Source organism: Sturnus vulgaris, chromosome 5 (assembly GCF_052056855.1).
Source record: "Sturnus vulgaris isolate bStuVul1 chromosome 5, bStuVul1.hap1, whole genome shotgun sequence".
Classification (NCBI taxonomy): Eukaryota; Metazoa; Chordata; class Aves; order Passeriformes; family Sturnidae; genus Sturnus; species Sturnus vulgaris.
The window spans coordinates 29,359,191-29,375,849 of record NC_142247.1 but is presented as its reverse complement, the minus strand read 5'-3'; the positions used below and the strand labels follow the sequence as shown (position 1 = coordinate 29,375,849).

At 45.2% G+C, this 16,659-nt stretch overlaps 1 protein-coding gene across 3 annotated transcripts in view; it reads right to left on the bottom strand.

Moving 5' to 3' along the window:
* MRTFA (myocardin related transcription factor A) overlaps positions 1–16,659 on the bottom strand; it is an 87,037-nt gene that overhangs the window by 5,710 nt on the left and 64,668 nt on the right. For all 3 annotated transcript variants that reach the window (XM_088165273.1, XM_014882585.2, XM_088165272.1), the window contains 9 exons: positions 9,583–9,638; positions 7,990–8,065; positions 7,169–7,330; positions 5,556–5,731; positions 4,940–5,095; positions 4,187–4,437; positions 3,673–3,844; positions 2,293–3,408; positions 1,022–1,150 (listed from right to left, as the gene is read on the bottom strand). In XM_088165273.1, the coding sequence (XP_088021399.1) occupies positions 1,022–1,150; positions 2,293–3,408; positions 3,673–3,844; positions 4,187–4,437; positions 4,940–5,095; positions 5,556–5,731; positions 7,169–7,330; positions 7,990–8,065; positions 9,583–9,638 (2,294 nt within the window). The remainder of the gene's footprint in view (positions 1–1,021; positions 1,151–2,292; positions 3,409–3,672; positions 3,845–4,186; positions 4,438–4,939; positions 5,096–5,555; positions 5,732–7,168; positions 7,331–7,989; positions 8,066–9,582; positions 9,639–16,659) is intronic.

Genomic DNA, 16,659 nt, shown 5'->3' with positions numbered 1-16,659 from the left:
CCCACAGGTAGAGGAGCGACCAAAGACCAGCCCTGCTGCGATCCACTCTTTCTGAGAAGGGCTGGAAGCCATGGCTGTGGCACAGGCCACTGGGACATGCTGGGAGGGTATTTTTTGACACATCGGATTGGCTGGCTTTGCCAAAAGCACCAATATTCAGGGACTGCTTATGGAAACCACAGGAGAAGAAAAGCTGCAGGTTTGGAGGTGCTGAGAAAGACAACACGGTGTATGGCCAGCTGCCCTGCAACCACCTGCAGACCTGGCTTCTGACCCCACAGGGAGGCAAAAGGATGGGAAGAGTCACTTCAGATATCTGTGCAGCACAAAAGCTAAGGAACTCTGAGGAAAAAGGTGCCTTTATTTACCTTCTACACATTCTCTAAGGTCTCAAAGCAAACCAAGGCACTGCCCCTTTGCAAAGTAGATACCTCACTCTAAATATATTAGAAATTACATCTGTCTTCATATCCTTTCCAGGAACTGACTCAGAAATGATCCTCCAAGCTCTAAAAACTCTTCATAATCTTTCTGTATCTTATCTTAATTACAGGTTAGAGAGACAGCTAAGCAGGCTAGAAAGGGAGGAGATGTACAGCAGAGCCTCTTTAAAGCCAGCACCTGGAAAGGGTTAAAGGCAGAGGTGCCCTCTTTCCTGAAGCAGTATAGCACTTCACAAATCGGTGATTAACTGGCATGCTCAGGGCAGGGGAAGGGGAATGACAGCATGCTCAGCAGTACCAGAGACTGAAAGATCACAGCCCTTTTGCTCCTCTGAGCTCACATGCCCCTTCAGTAGCAGCCACACTGCCCACACCACCCTCTCTCCATGCAGCAGCCACCGTTTCTGTTCAGCAGCACTCCTTTAAGAATCTGGGACACCTCTATGAATCAAGGCTGCCCACTCCAGCCCCTCCTTGTTTTCAATCCACAGACAACATCCCCTGGTATGTAGCATGTTTGTACCCACTGCCTATGGGAACAAGCCCAAGGGAGAAAAGCGAGCAGGCAAGTGAGATACCTTAGACTGGTCTGATCCTCTGGGCTGCTGCTGCTGCTGCTGCTGCTGCTGAGTGGGCTGTTGAGGGGTGTTTGCAGGTACCTGACACGGCAGTTGGCTGGAAGTTTTAGCGGGTGATGATTGTACACTCTGGAAAGAAAAGGGTATCCATAATAGGTTATTCCCCAGACATGACATGGACACAGGGCCTAGGTTTCTTACAGGCTATATAAGTTTGCTCTTTCCCCACTCTTTATTCTTTAGAAAATTCAATCCTTCTCTTTCCCTGAGCAGAGAAATCAGACTGGATGCGATGAGGAGTCCTAAGAGAGGAAGTAGTACCAGCCTAAATCCCTGAGCCACCCATGACACGCCTCAAGGACTGCCAGACTTGACAAAAGAGCTGTGCCCTTGTGGAGCAGCAGTGGAGCTCAGGTGAGATACTCTGGGGTTGCAAGGCTGACATTGGATGCTGATGTTTAGACAGCTGCAAACATCTCACCTGCTATGCAGCAAACACACTCTGCTCAGTGCCTGTCACTGATGGCAGACACTGCCACTTGCTCTGCAGAGAATCAAAATTATCTTTGATGTCATGGAAGGTGCTGGGGTTTGACTTGCGCCATCAAACCTGGGCATATTTATCCCTTCCTGGAAGGAACACTCGGAACACTTCTGTTAAGTGCTGAGCTCATGCCAGCAGGGGAATAGTAAATCATCTCTGATGAAAGACTCTGTTAACACTGAAATACTGACACGCACTGAAACAAAGAGCAGCCAAAAGCAAACAGGCTGCTCCCAGGGTCTGATTTCAGCTCTGGTAGATAAGATGACCCATCTATCACTCCAACTACGATCTCTACAGTTAAGGACAAGAGATGAAATACACTCTGCCCATTTTACTACCATGTGTTCTTTTAGTTGCTCTTTTAAAAACTAGTGAACTGTGGCAGCAAACCCTTGTCGTCCAAGCCCGAGGTCTGCCTGACAATAGGCAGAACCATGTGTTTGGAAGAATGCTGAGCAGCCTGTGATGCACAGAGCCAATCTTGCATTGCTGCACACAGCTCATCATTGTCAAATTCCAGTCTTTTTGCCGAAGATCTGCTTACACTGCTCTGTTTTACAAAGCCATGACCTACCACCAACCACCGTAGCGAGCAACTCAGCCCTTTCAGTATTTACTGCACTGAATTTCCACCCTATGGAAGTCATCCTATGGTAAGCAAAGTGGGATGAGGAGAGAGGAACCCAACTGCTCGCAGCAGTGATGGGATCCCACCCTTGCCTACCTGCAAGGGTGGGCAGCTGCTCCCTGCCATCCAAGGGTGGGGAGAGAGGCCCTGCCTCTCGGCGCTCTGCTTGGTCACGGTGAGGACGATGTGGGTCCCTGTGGAGTCAGTGATGAGGGGGGGGGGAGGGGTGCCCTTGAGGTCGCTCAGGGCGCTCCCTTGCTCGCCAAGGAGAAGCCGCGGGCTGTGGGGCTGGCACGGCGGCTCTGCTTCCGTGGCTGGCACCTCCTGCTTCACCATCACAGCTTTCTTTGGCACTGGGCTTGGATTCGAAGTGTCCATTTGGCTAGCGGTTGGTGCAGGGCTGAATTGGTCTGTTTGGCCACTGGATTGCTTCGCAGACTGGCAACTCAGGAAATCGTTTTCAGTCTTGACCTGGGTGCCAAACTCTCCTGGTTTGGAGGCGAGGGCTGTTCCTTCTTCGGCGGCTGTTGGGGTTGGCTGTGACTGCTGAGAGCGTTTCTCCTGCTCCAGCTGTAGCCTAAGCATCTCCACCAGCTGCTGCTTCTGTTTCAGCATGCGGGTGAGTTCCTCGATCTGCTTGTCCTTCTCCTGCAGCATCTGGTCTTTGTCCCTAACTTCTGCATCTCTGCTGTTAGCAGCACTACATCGCTCTGACCTGGGTGCTGCATTTATGCTGCAGGAGGCGGACTTGGAGCTTTCTTCCTTCACCAAGAACTGCACTGGAGATGTCTGCAAGGTGAGCTGGGTCAGAGGTGAAGTCACCATCTCTCCAAAGGTATCTCCAGTGCCCGAGTTTTCATCCCCTGTACTCATTTGCGAGCGCTCGGAAGGAGTTGGAGAAACAGGAGGAGTTGAGCCTGTGCTCCCAAACTTCATCACGCCACCACCAGTAACTGTGGCCACAACTACTTCTGCTGGTGCAATGCCAGTGGTGACCAGGGCCGGCCCTGTGCTCAGCCTGGCAGTTGGGAAGGCCACTACCACTTTGGCAGCTTTAGGGAGGACAGCTGCTGTGCTGGGCTTGGGAGTGGGGGTTGTTTGGCCGGCTGCACCGTTCTGCTCTTGGTAAGCTCGGAGACGCTCAATCAGGTCTGTCTTTGTGCCCGAGACAGGCAAGGCCCTCAACTTCAGCTCTTGCTTCAGCTCTGCTACCTGATATGGGATGAAAAAAAGAGGACAACATTATGAGAACTTCTAATTAAACCACTATCAACAGAGCTATGAGACAAAGGACTAAACTGATCTTCCTGCAGACCAACAAACTTGCACCTCAGGTAAGACTGCAGGGTAGCAATCCCAGTTGTTATCACTAACTCCTGTCAGTCCACCTCAGCCCTGCTCTGGGGCAGCAACATCATTCAGTACTGCCTGCTGACAATGGCAGAAAGGGTCTGTGCAGCTTCACAGGACATTCACCTTCATCTCATCCAGGTTGGCAGGGAGAGGGCCAGGCTTGCCCACCGCAGCATTACTGTTTTGTCTCATCAGCCCACTGGAACCAGAAGATACTGAGGATGTGCTGCTGACTGTGGCAGAGAGATTGCGTACAGCAGGGGCACTGGCACCACTCTGCTGCTCTCCTGGAGGCCTGCAGGAAAAGAAAGAACACAGACATCAAAACCACACTGGAAAGACACCAGAGACCCTCAGTATCCACAAACATACACGTTCAGAAACGTCTGCATCACTAGTGCTGTCCTAGACTCTGAAGCACACCAACACTCTCGACTACATCCATGCCCCTTGCTGTGCCAACCGACTTCAGCTGCTTTTGTCTGATTCATCTTGCACCAGCTCTTTTTGAGGCTCTCTGGAACCTACAAGACTGAGTGTGTCACACCCAGTGGCCACCCCGACACCCAGAACACCACGTCTCTGGTAGGAGAGCTGGTAAGTGCTTGCTAAGAGAGCTGCCACTGCGGACCCGTACTTAGGTGGGGCTGGCAGGATGGTCTGATAGTTGTAATGCTGCTGCTGCTGGTTGAGGATCTGAAGCTGGAGAAAGAGCTGCTGTTGCTGCAGTATTTTGGCATAGGATGAATCCATGGGAGGAGCTCCCTTGTCTTGCTTTTGGTCCGGGGGAATATACTGATGATATTTAAGCTTCTTGACTTTCGGCTTCAACTCCTTGGCTTTTTTACTGCGCTGGGACTTCTCACTAGCAGATTTGGGCTGGCTTTGCTATTTAGAAGAAAAGGAGGAAGCAAGTAAGAATGGAAACATTGATATAACGTAACACCCCATGTAACCCAGAACACACACTGGGATATTAATTTTGAAATTCTCTAGTTTGCTCACCTCAGGGTCTTTCCATGCTTCCCGAACTGAGACATTATAGACACCGCACTGGCAGCAGCTTATGCTGCACCATAATGCAGGTCACCTTTCCCAGCACACCAGATCATTTGCTCATCCAGGGCAGATTCATTGACTCTAATTACAGATAACACTCATTGTTTCAAAACATTTTTCATTCAGTATCCGTTATACAGAAGGTGAATACACCATGGAACAGAAAATCCCATTAAATATGTTACAATTAGTGTCACGGTATGACACTAGTGAGAAATGTTTCCTTCCTTGGCATCTGTTAATCTAATAGTTCCAACTCCAAACCGGCTTAAAAGTAACCTTCTTATCTTCCTTCAGACTACAACAATGAAGACATTAGCCAAAATAGTACCTTAATGAGTGTTGGTGGGGGCTTGGCAGCAGTAAGAGCCACTCCATTGGTAAGACTAGGGGGCAGAAGAGGTGGAGGTGGCAGTGGCGGAGGTGGCTGCTCAGGTAGGAAAAGAGTTTCACTGGAGTCTGCACTGATCTGCAACTGGGATGAACCCTGAAGGGACAGAAAAAGGCATAATGAATACACACGAGAGGAGGGAAATAGTTTAACAGAGTGCAGGAAGTGTCCACTTAGAAGGAAGGAGCACAGGCTTCAAACCTTTAATCGGACTCCTTTAACCCACTGCTTCAGTTGTCCCTGAGAAGCAGCACAACTTCTTCAGGCAGAAAAGGAATCAAAATCCAGCACCTGTATCTCCCAGCATTCCGTGCTGGGATCAGTTGCACACAGGCTCTATCACCAAGCAATGGCTCTCCATTTCCCCACAAGGTACCACCATGAGGGTTTGTGAATAACCAGAGGAGGATGTCACTGACACCACACAGAGCTAAGACCCTTTCTGAAATCTCACAGACTATACCTCTTAGGGAAGCCTTAGTCTCACTTTTTAGGCTCCTCTGCCACAAACCAGCATGAAGCTCCAGGGCACTGCAGGAGACCTCCACATTCTCACCTGAGCTAGTGATGTAGCAGTGGTGCTAGGGAGAGGCTCACAAATCCGAGAGTCCATCGGCGATGGGACAGACCCTTGGGACTCATGGCTGGCTGGCTGTTCTGGGGAGAGGGCATCACTGCTGTCCTCATCAAAGGAAGAATTGTCTGCAACCTTTGGGTAGTTCACCTGTCCAACTAAAAACACGAACATCAACCGTGGTCTGTAAAGTGGAATAAGAAATGACTTTGCTTGACACTAGATGTTTCACAAAGACAATGATGGCATGGAGAGAGTTGTGCTTAAAGCACCAGCTAAAAATGAGAGAACAGAGTCCTCAGCTGGATTGGGTTTAAGTGTTTACATTCACTATCTATCAGTATAATAAAATAATGTGGAGTGGGGTGAACCATTACCCTTGCTTCCTAGACAGGAAAGATCAGTGAGTGTAAGATATTCAGGTCTGCCCAAACCCAGCTCTGTGGCATGGCTTATTTCATTATCATCTGGCACCAAAGAAGAAAATTGGACAGCATAAGGTTGAGTCATGGCTTCTATGGTGTTCATCCTGTATGGTGGAAGGTAGAATTTCTCTTGGATTCTTCTGTCTTGGAAGACAGAATCTCAAACTGTCCTCTAGTCTTACAAACAACAAGGGCTATGGATTAAGTGGTGGCCCTGGCTGCTATTAGCCTTTCTGTCCATCTACATGCCCAACAGATAAACTCACATGAGTGTACACTTGGAACGCACCAAAGTTTTTTTGGACTACATTTTCTCAAATTAATCCCGCTAAGCGGGGAAATATTGTCATTTGCACCTCACCTAAAACCAAGAGGATTCCAGAGATGTGCTTTGCTCAGTCAGAAGGAAGTCACATCTCTCATGCTTCAGTTCACAGGTTCGCCCTTCCTCAACTACTTCTTGTTCAATAGTGAAGCCAGGTTCTCTCACAACACTGTCCTTTTCCTTTTTTATGGAAACTATTCCGTCTCACTCACAGTTGTGTCCCATTTGTCTTTACAGTAACAGTGCATGTTTGAGGGGATGAATAACCACAGACACACAGACTGCTCAGTCTGGGGAGACAGGAAAGAGCACTGCTGAGGCAGTGGGAAGGCTATTCCTCAGCATTCCTTTCAGCCCTTGGAATGGCACTGGCATGATTTACATCTGTTCTGGTTTATTTTTAAAGGGGTTGAATCCTCTGAAGTTTTTGAGTTCACAGACATCTTTTGTTTCATCACACCTGTTTATATTCTGTCTCCCCTCCTGATCTAAGTCAGTGGGTTCCCCCTGACCAACGTTGTTGACATGTTATCCTGAGAGAGGGATTTTAAGGAGACAATCTAGGGAATTCAATCTTCAATAGTCTTTCAAGTCTTTAGGGTATACTATTACTTCCATATTATTCTGGAATGTCCGAATTCCCTGTAATTCAATGTCTCCATAGCATTATCTGGGCCAGAGGGAGATCTTCTTTTCTGAATCCTCAGGATGAAAGCCTGTGATTCTGGGCCAGGAAAATGAGACCAGCCATGGGATTGCACTGTCTTAGACATGCAGGTGAGTTGATAGGTAATCACAGCCACATGTGGGAAATGCCCTCCACAAAGATCCTCCTCTGACCTTACCAATAATAGCTTCCTTTAGGCTCGATTCCACAGGCAAGATATTCTTCTCCACCAGCTCCATGGGCCCTGGCCTCTGTGCTATCTTCTCATTGAGGTCATCTGCCAGTCTGGCTCTCTTCAGCTTCAGCTGCTTAGCCTGCAAGGAGGGTTCAGCTGAGGTCTCTGTTTGGGGGAAAGTAAATAAAATGGAATCAATCCAACAATGGTCAACCCATGCCCTTCAGCAGTATTTTAATTTTATTCAGAAAGGTAACTGTAGATAACAGTAGGTAACTGTACAGAAAAACAGTTGATAGATAACAATAGGTAACTATGCACTACAAAGATATGACAGATGATATGTATATTCAGATTATAAAGATAACTACAGTAGCCTTTGGACAAATTCACTGTTCTCAAACTGATGTCACTCAATTCTCATTCATCTTTTGCCCCTGGTTGTGCCTCAAGCTTGGTGCTCAGCAGCATAGCACTCCCTCTCTGAAACTGACGTTCATTACTAATCAGATCAAATCTGCCTCACTCCCTTTTGGACACTTTACAGTGTCTTCCTTTAGTAAAAGAGCAATCCATGGTCATTCTATTTTATTGCTGCTCAGCTACACAAGACTGCCCAATTGAATTCACACAACAGATTTTTCTGAGAATAATCTCCGAGCAAGCGGAGTTGAATCCCTCCTAAGGAAGGGTGCAATGGGCATGATCTGCCTGCTCCCAAGTGGAAGGAAGCTTTAGAGGTCAGAGACAAAACAGAAACCTGTTAAAAAGGTAGTTATGGTAAAATTTATTGTTGATGTTTGCATGTTCAGCACTTGCCATACCTTCCAGAATGTGCATCCTAACCAGCTCTGATCTCTCTGGCCGGGACCGGATTTTACGTTTCAGATAGTCCTCTGTCTGTAGCAAAAACAGACAAGCAAGAACCACTTTCAGCTGATCAGACACAGAAGAGAGGTAACCTTAAGCAGCACAACGAAAAGAAACAACCATCTTTAGCTGTTACTGAGATCTAAGTAAGCACAAAATGGAGAAAGGACCTATCTCCTGTCCCAGAGCACACGGAGAATGAGCTTACTCTAAAGATTGCCTTCTACAGTAATTACCTCAGTCAATTGTACAATGCTGCTCCATCTCTCCAGAATGGAAATTGGTAAGGACTTCCTCAGGAGCTGAAGTCCTCTTTTCCTGTTGTATGAACCACCACTAACTTGTGTCAGGGTAACACCCATGAGACTTCTTTTTACATTAAAGATATATGCACTGGTTCCATTGTTCACAGAAAATACTTTCATGTACTGCTAGCATTCAGGGCTGACTTGTGGCTTGGGCATACTCTTTAATTTGATTAAAGATATGTTATTTCTTAAGCTAAAGACCCCATGCAGTCCCTTGAGGAGCAGAATGTAAATGCTGTGACAAGGCTTATTTCACTTTCAGAGCTGCTTTTAGCTCTGTCTTTGGAGAAAATGCTATGGAGCAATGAACAGAAATGACCCTGACAGGCTGAACGTGTTACTCTTTACACTGCTGAGGAATGGAAATCTAGAAGCAGTAGGTAATAGATTGCTAAGTACTGGACATCAGGATGGGCCTTCAGAGAAACTGCACCATAGTTGCTCAACTGCCCACATAAAAATATTAACTTAATAAGGTTTTAGGCAAAAGCCCTTTGTTACTGGTCTTAATGCAAAGTCCCCCTTTGCAATCCTTCCAACAGTTTAAAGGGCCTCAGCTGTTATTTTGCTTTCACTTTTAAAACAAAACTTAGTCATAACAAGTTTCATTCCACTGCAGGCTAATCAGAAAAAAAATATCCCCAGAGGCCTTCTGAGGAACAGAAATTATCAAGAAACTCCCCAGTTAGAAATACTTCATACACATGAAGTACGATGCCTGGCTTCCTCTTTCTGTAGAGCCAGAAGTCTATGATTTCAGTGTCACAAGATTTTTTGGGGGATCCTCTCTATTAAATTTTCATTTTTACCTAGTCTCCTAGATAAAAATTGCATGTGCAGGTAACAGAGAAACTTTCCTCAAAGATGGAACTGACTGCCACAAGATGAAAGCATTTAATAGCATTTAAAGGCAAAACAAACACCATAAAAATAAAAATGTCAAGTGCGTGGACAGTGGGGAAGAAGAGTAACAGTCACTTCCAGAAAGATTACACTAGGGAAAATCCAGGCACCATATTCATTGGGCTTTAGGAACAACTAGTTCACTGAGGCTTAACCAGCACCACATGCAAGCTGCAGAACACCCCATCCAATACACCTCTGACTACAGAAAGCTGTATTACATCCAGAATATGAACAATTCCTTTCTGCATCTCATTAACAGCTACAGGATGCCCAAAACACAAGACATACTTTTCCTGACTTTCCCAAAACACTGAAGGTTATATTGCATCTTACCCTGGCCCGCTCCAAACTCTTTCTTTGTTCATGAAATGCAGCTGGACTTTTCAAAGCTGTGGAGAGGAAAAGCATTTAGACAATGAATTAGAATGATGGAAGTTCTCTCACTGCACAACCCTTCAGGCCAACCGAGTTAACAAACACACAGAAGCAACTGCCTCCTGCATCTTCCAACACACTGCAGCAGATCTCCAGCTGGTACAAAGCAATGGGAATTGCCATACTCCATCTGACAGCACAGGGATACAGGAAATGATCTGAAATTTTTGTAGGCCACTGGAGAGTCTAATACAGATACACTTCTAGTCAAGCTAATCACTGTTCCCAAAGTTGTGTCCAAGAACATGATTCAGAAACAGCCCCCCAAAAAAGCCTTTTACAAGCTTCAGCAGACAGTAAGATACCCAGGGCCCTTACGGGGGGAATAGCCCTGAAACACTGAAGAGGTCAAACGCTGGAAGGATGGCGGACAATGATAATGAACTGTAAATCCCCTTTACTATCCTTTAATGTCAGAGGAAGATGCAAGTTTTTCCTGAACATGCACCTCTGGTTTGTACACATGCAAGGACTGGCTGCAAATCCTGCAGGTCCACAGCACACATATACTGCTCCCTGGAAGAGAAACTACCGTGACAACAGGGACACTCGGAGAGAAAAGCACTTCTGCCTATTGGCAGAAAACCACAGCTTGAGGAATTAACTTCAGCTCTCCACAGAACAGACCTTCTCGCCCCCTCGGGCCCTGTTTAAAACCAGAGCCAAAATGGATCAGGTTTTAAGAAACTGATCCTCTGCTGTCCAGGACCACACTAACCCTGGAGGAATCTCTCACTCTGCCTGGCTCCTCTGGAGCACACAAAGCTCACGTCCCACAGTAAAACCAGAGAGGGGGGTGATGATGGTGTCAGTAGCTCCTCACAGTTTCCCTGAAGCTGCAAGTAGCTTGTTTTTTCAAAAAACGACCACACTGTGGTTTGTATTAAGAAGTAGTTGAAGGGAGCATAATAATTTCTTTACATATTTCTGAAATACTCATATCTTAAACTGTCTGAATTACCATCCAGCTAAACAGAAAAGTTAAAGAACTTCAGCTTTAAAGATAAGTTGCAAGTCTTTTGAAGACAGAAAACGAAGCTCACAGAGTTAGTATCTCCAAAGTGTTGCATCTAGGTCCTGTGAAAAACAGTCTGCTCATATTACTTTTCATTTAAGACCAGTTAGTAAGTATTTCTCAAATATAAGTTCATAATGAAGTCTCAAAAAACTTAAAAAATAAAAGCCCTTGCATAAATACAATGTAAGAAACTACTTCTGTGGAGCCTTCCATGCCGTTTCTACAGACAAAATCGAGTAGCCACCAAAAGTGTTGACACATTCCGTGAAATATAGAGTCCCTCTGATGCCAAGATGATTTTTTGCCTTTTCTTTCATATACTTTTTATATAACTTTTATGTATCTTCAGTATTCCTAGCATGCATACTTGTAATTCTTTAAGTCTGATAACTTAACCTAGTATTTTGTTAGGCCAGGAGACAAAACATCCTAAAGGCCTCATAGCAGGAGACTGGAAATCCCTATGCTATCTTGGGAAACCAAGGCCCCACTCCAGAACATATCCTGTAAACTCGAGATTTGGCCCATCCAGGGGGGAATACCACACCGTTCATGCAGGCCTCCCATAGGAGCACCCTCGTTAGAGATGCTCCTTTGTAAGGTCTATAAATTGTATACACGATCTATTGTGTGTGCACACTGCAGTGCATCCCACCTCGGCAAAGTGGTGCAGCATAAGGATCCTTATTAAAATACTGAGGTAAAAAACCCTTATCTCTTAACTGTGTCTGGCTCTCAATTTTTTAAGACCAGGGAAAGGCATCACCTCTAGGTTCACATCAGTGGGGTAAGAAGTAGAATTCAGTACACATGGCAGGAATTCCAAACATGCCAGGTGTTGGAGTCTGAAAACAGAAGCCTCTCTGAGTTCTAATTTGTAGAATAAATTAACAATAACTGAAAACCACAGTGAGTGAGTCTATAGACCCCTACAGCAACGGGGCAAATAGTTCCTGCTCAGATTAGTTGCATAAATCTGGTTACAGAGGGAAATCACCAGAGAAAGTTACACAAGCTGTGAAATGCACTTTGAGAAAAACCAAAGAGATATGGTAGGGATACTGTTTTGCAATAACTACAAAAATAATGCAAAAAACTTCCCCATCTAGCTGAGGCACCAACAAGGCCTCAGCTGATGCCTGCAATGAGATGTCCTGGGCAGTATGACCATGGCACTTCAATGGAGAGCAAAGAACAAACAATACTTTTCTATTCTTGTGAATACGCACATGCTTGAACCTGAACGTGCCTTCCTTTCATTGTTTGCATCTCACAGAAAAGTGAAATAAAAGCTCAGGTCCACTTGGGCAAAGATAGTAAGAAACATTTAAATCTGCATAAACATCTACCCTGGAGACAAGCAAAGCAGGATTCATCTTGAGTCTTCAAAAGCTCTCCACCAGAATGTGCAGACACAGCAGTAATTCTTTACTCTCCCCTTCCTGCCTACCTCTGCTGCCAGTATGAGGCAGCAGATGAACTTTAAGTGACATTTCCCTGACCACAGCTAATGGTCAGAAAAGTCAACTGCAGGAGGTCAGCTCGTGTCAAAGGCAGTCCAGGAAAACTCTTGCATACAGTAGAACAAAGCAAGAAAATAATCCCTGAGTAGGAAAAAAGAAAAACACATATGCATTTAACAGTAAGTAAAGCAGAGCTGCTACATGAATAATGAACACTTTCAGTCTCTCATAACTAGTCCTCTGGAAACGTGCACTGGGATGTAGCTCTCTGGGCTGGCAACATGACAGAGGACTTCATATTTGACCTCTGAAAATGTCAAGAGGGCACAAATCCTTCACTGCTTCCATCAGCAATCTAGGATGAGGTTGATATGTTAGAATAGGGTATCTATTGTAAAATCATACTCCATTTGAAGTTAACTAATCCTTGCACATTTTTTGGCTTTGAAGTGACTACTTAGTCCAGAGCTATGGAGCAACTCTCTTAACTTTACTACAGCAAATTTTAAAAAAGGAAAAATATAATCCTACAAAGAACTCTGAAGCAATAAAGCTCTGGGTGAGCACTAAAGGAGACTTGCAGTGCAGATATGCCACTTTTCCAGCTCCTACCACTGTCCTTCCTGGCCACTTAGCACTGATCCTTACAAAACTGTTCCTGTGCCTCATAACTCATCTGGCTTGCTCAGCAGAGTGCTGCTTTATCCATTCCACTCAAAACTACCCATACTGATAAAGCTCTACTGTTCTCAGCTGTATCAGCTGCAGTGGCTCGTTCTGGCAGTGTGAATAAGTGGCTGAGCTGATGGAACAGAACCTGTGTGAACCAGGTGGGTGTGGGGCAGCATTCCCACTCTGTCCACAGCCCTTAGGACCTGAAGCTTTGGATATATCCACAGAGGGTTAGGGATGAGGAAACTCCAATCACCTGATCCCTTCTGACTGCTCAGCCTGTATAAAATACACTAAACTATTCCTTACAGTAGTTTGTCTAACCTGTTCTTGGAGACCTCTTATAAAAAAATGTAATATTATTGCAGAGAAATTATCCCAGTACACAAATGTTTTTACTATTTAAAAATCTTTCTGAATGTCTAACTTACATTTCCCTTCCTACAATTTATACTCTTTGTTGCCCACCTTACCTGCAAGCATTTCAGAGAACGATTTAATTTCTTCTACTTTGCATCTATCCCTTTTGAACTTTGGTTCTCCTACAATTTTCTGATATATAAAATGACCAAAGGCAGTTGCTTCAACCTTCCCTTGCAGATAACATTATCCAGACCTTGACTTGTTTAGTCTCTTTTGGACTCCTTCTGTTTAAGCTGCATTTTTGTTGAAGCCTAGTGTCCAGAACTGGGTACATATTCCAGCCTAGGCTTTATTGGCTGTTACAGAGTTAAATGATTATTCAATAACACTTCTCAGCCACATGTCCCAGCCAGTTTCCCTTGTTTGTGTACATAAAACGAACAACATTGATTTGTGCTTGTCTCACAATTCACTAAAGGTCTCCAATCCTCTTCTGCAGAGCTGGTACCAAGCCAGCCACTCTTTATCCTCAATTCAAGCCACTGACTAGGCGTTACAAAATGTAGACATTCTGCCTTTCTGCCTTTTTCTTTCATTTTATTCCATAGCTGTTGCCTTCTCCAAACACTGTGACTCCCAGTCCTGTCCTCCCCCCAGCCTACTGACCTGGAGCTTAATAAACGTGCAGACTCTTCCTTTGTTTTCCTTTCTTTTTCCTACATCAAATCACTGAAAGTACTGAATCGTGTCAAACACTGATTTTCTCCCTCCCCATCACACCCAACAACCCTGCTCAACTCAACCTCTCAGACTGACACCAAGCCTTTATTCCAATCCTCACAAGTTCCATAGACAGCTTCAAGTAGTCCCAGGTTGCTTCCAAAAACATTGGGCAAGGCTATTTTAAGCGCCTTACTAAACCCAAGAAGTGCAAAAACACGTTTAACACCCTGAATTCCCTGGGAAGGATTACAACAAATATTTAGTCTGCTGGTAGATCCAGCTTCAGTAATGAGCACTTTTCCCCCCCTTTTCCACATCCCATGTGTTTCTGCCTTGCTGTTGATGCTCTAATTGAACTTGTACTGCACAAGGAGCTCTACTATGGAACTATTGCCATAAAGCATCTCCTGCACCTCTCCATGGCATTTGCCCCTCTCCAAACTTAACTTGAATCCTTGATCTAACTATCCAGCTACCTTTGAGTGAGCTCTGATGAGAACAGAGTGCTGCCAGAGGGGAAAAAAACACCGAACTTGCCAAACTGCAACAGCAGTATGAGCTGTTGGGTTTTTGTTTTCCACTGTATGCAGAAAAGAAATAGTTGACAATGCAAAAATAACTTCTGCAATGCCCAATTTCAATTAGGTTACCTCCTGCCTGCCTTTTGGTTTTATTTCTACATTATATGTATATGTTTTTTTCAGCCTCAGTAACCTGCACTTCCACTTTCTGCCCTCGTTCCTGTACCTAGGTCTGGGACAAAGCATGTCAGCCCTCAGTTATGCTGACAAAACCGTCTGTGGACTCCAATCACAGTTGTTTTTAAAGAGTTATTTTAACCTGGATTGGTATGCTCGTTTACAGCACAGCTCCACAAATAATTGTGTCAGCAAAGCTGAGCACAACTGCCCTGCCAGACAAAGTCAGAAATGAGAGGCTGAGTTCAAGGCCAGCACTGCAGCAGGAGTCCCATCCTGTTGAACCATGCCCCCCCCATCTTCAAATTGCCCCATCCACCACAGGAAAACAGCCTGGTGTTACAAATGGCCCAACAGGCACTAAAAAAGTCTCAGTGACAGATGGGACAATAGCATCACCAATGGGGCTTGGGACAGCAAAGTCCAGCAGGTGACCTCCACTGAGCTGTTCACACTTTTGCTGCACTTGGACAACTGTGGCAGTTTGTAACATCTGCTGTTAGGAGAAAGAGTTTTACCCCTCACCTTTAGATGACTGACTGCAGGACGTGATTTTCCTGCCACAGATGGGCTGGCTGGCAAGGGTCTCATGAAATTCCTACTTATTTCTTTAGTCTCTCTGCTGCCTGTTGTGGAGCATTTTGATGCTTCATCTCCAGAATTCCTGAAGCATTAGCATCTTTGTGGTCACACCCTCAGTTACCATGAGAAACCTCCCTGCACATCAATGATGCAACTGTTCTGTGCCTCCACCCTGCTTCAAAAATATTGCAGCTATACGTTGCAACCTCAAATCCAAGTAGCAGCACAAAAGACCATCTACATTGACCCACACCTTTCCATACAAAGCCCAGAGATTAAAATTGCTACTCTTCACTTCAAAGCAATGTATTAATTCCTATGAAACAAGGTGAACAATTGTAGTGCCTGAGTTCAGTGTTTCCCCAGTCCAAGCCACATTTCAGAGATGGCAAAGGGTGAATGAATCACAGAACCACTGAATGGTTTGGGTTGGAAGAAACCTTAAAGACCATGTAGTTCCAACTCCCCTGCTACGGCTGCAGGGACACCTTCCACTAGAACTAGATTGCTCAAAGTCCCATCCAGCCTGGCCTTGAGGCACTGCTGCAAAGCATCAAACTGGTACTGCTACAAACAACAGACCGAATCAAGGCTCAGAAATCAAACTCAAATCTTCAATATAACAGCAAAGACAAAAAGCTGGGCAAAATGGCCCAAACATCAGGGTTTACCCTGTAAGTGTACGAAAGCAGATTTTAGCCATGCAAAGCTTTCAAAGATACTCGTATGCAGAGCTCCAAGTTCCTGTTACCTAGCGTGAGAAATAAGTGGAATCAGAACCAGACTGACACTCTAAGAATGAAACACAGCAGGGGAAGGGGACTGCCCCAACTGTTGAGAAAAAGAGGTCAAAATACCCATAGACCCTGCATTTGCTTATGCAGCTGACAGAAGACACTGAGGTTTGCACAGAACCAAACACAGGGAAGAAAGGCAAAAGGATCTGCACAGACCCTCCTAGCTCAAGTGTCTTGTGGGAAGCAGAGGCTGCAAAGCTTTCTGTAATTGGCAAATCACTACTCAAGGCTATCAGATTTGTAGACTGACAGAGGAAGCATATAAGCTTTCCTTGGCCATAGCATCTAGCTCATCACAGACAAGAAGGTGATATTTGAACTGCAAATCAGTTGGTAAGACACAATACAATGTTTGTAGAAAAGCTACAGCTAAATTCAGAATACTGAGTCGAATACTTTGCTCTTCAGTTAGATCCATTCCTAAGGGAAAGGAAAAACCTTTCTTTGCTATGACAAAGAGAAGCTTGTGTCCTGTTCAAACCCAACCTCAGACACGCTGATTTAAGTCAGAATGGTAGAAGACCTTCTGCTGCAGCTATTCACCCCTGCTCTCAACCAAATTCTGGTTTCTCTCTCTTGTTTACTATGCTTTCGTAAAAAGATGAGATAAAGTGCTGCAAATAGGCTCGATGACTTCCGCAGTTAGTTGAGGGTGGGGC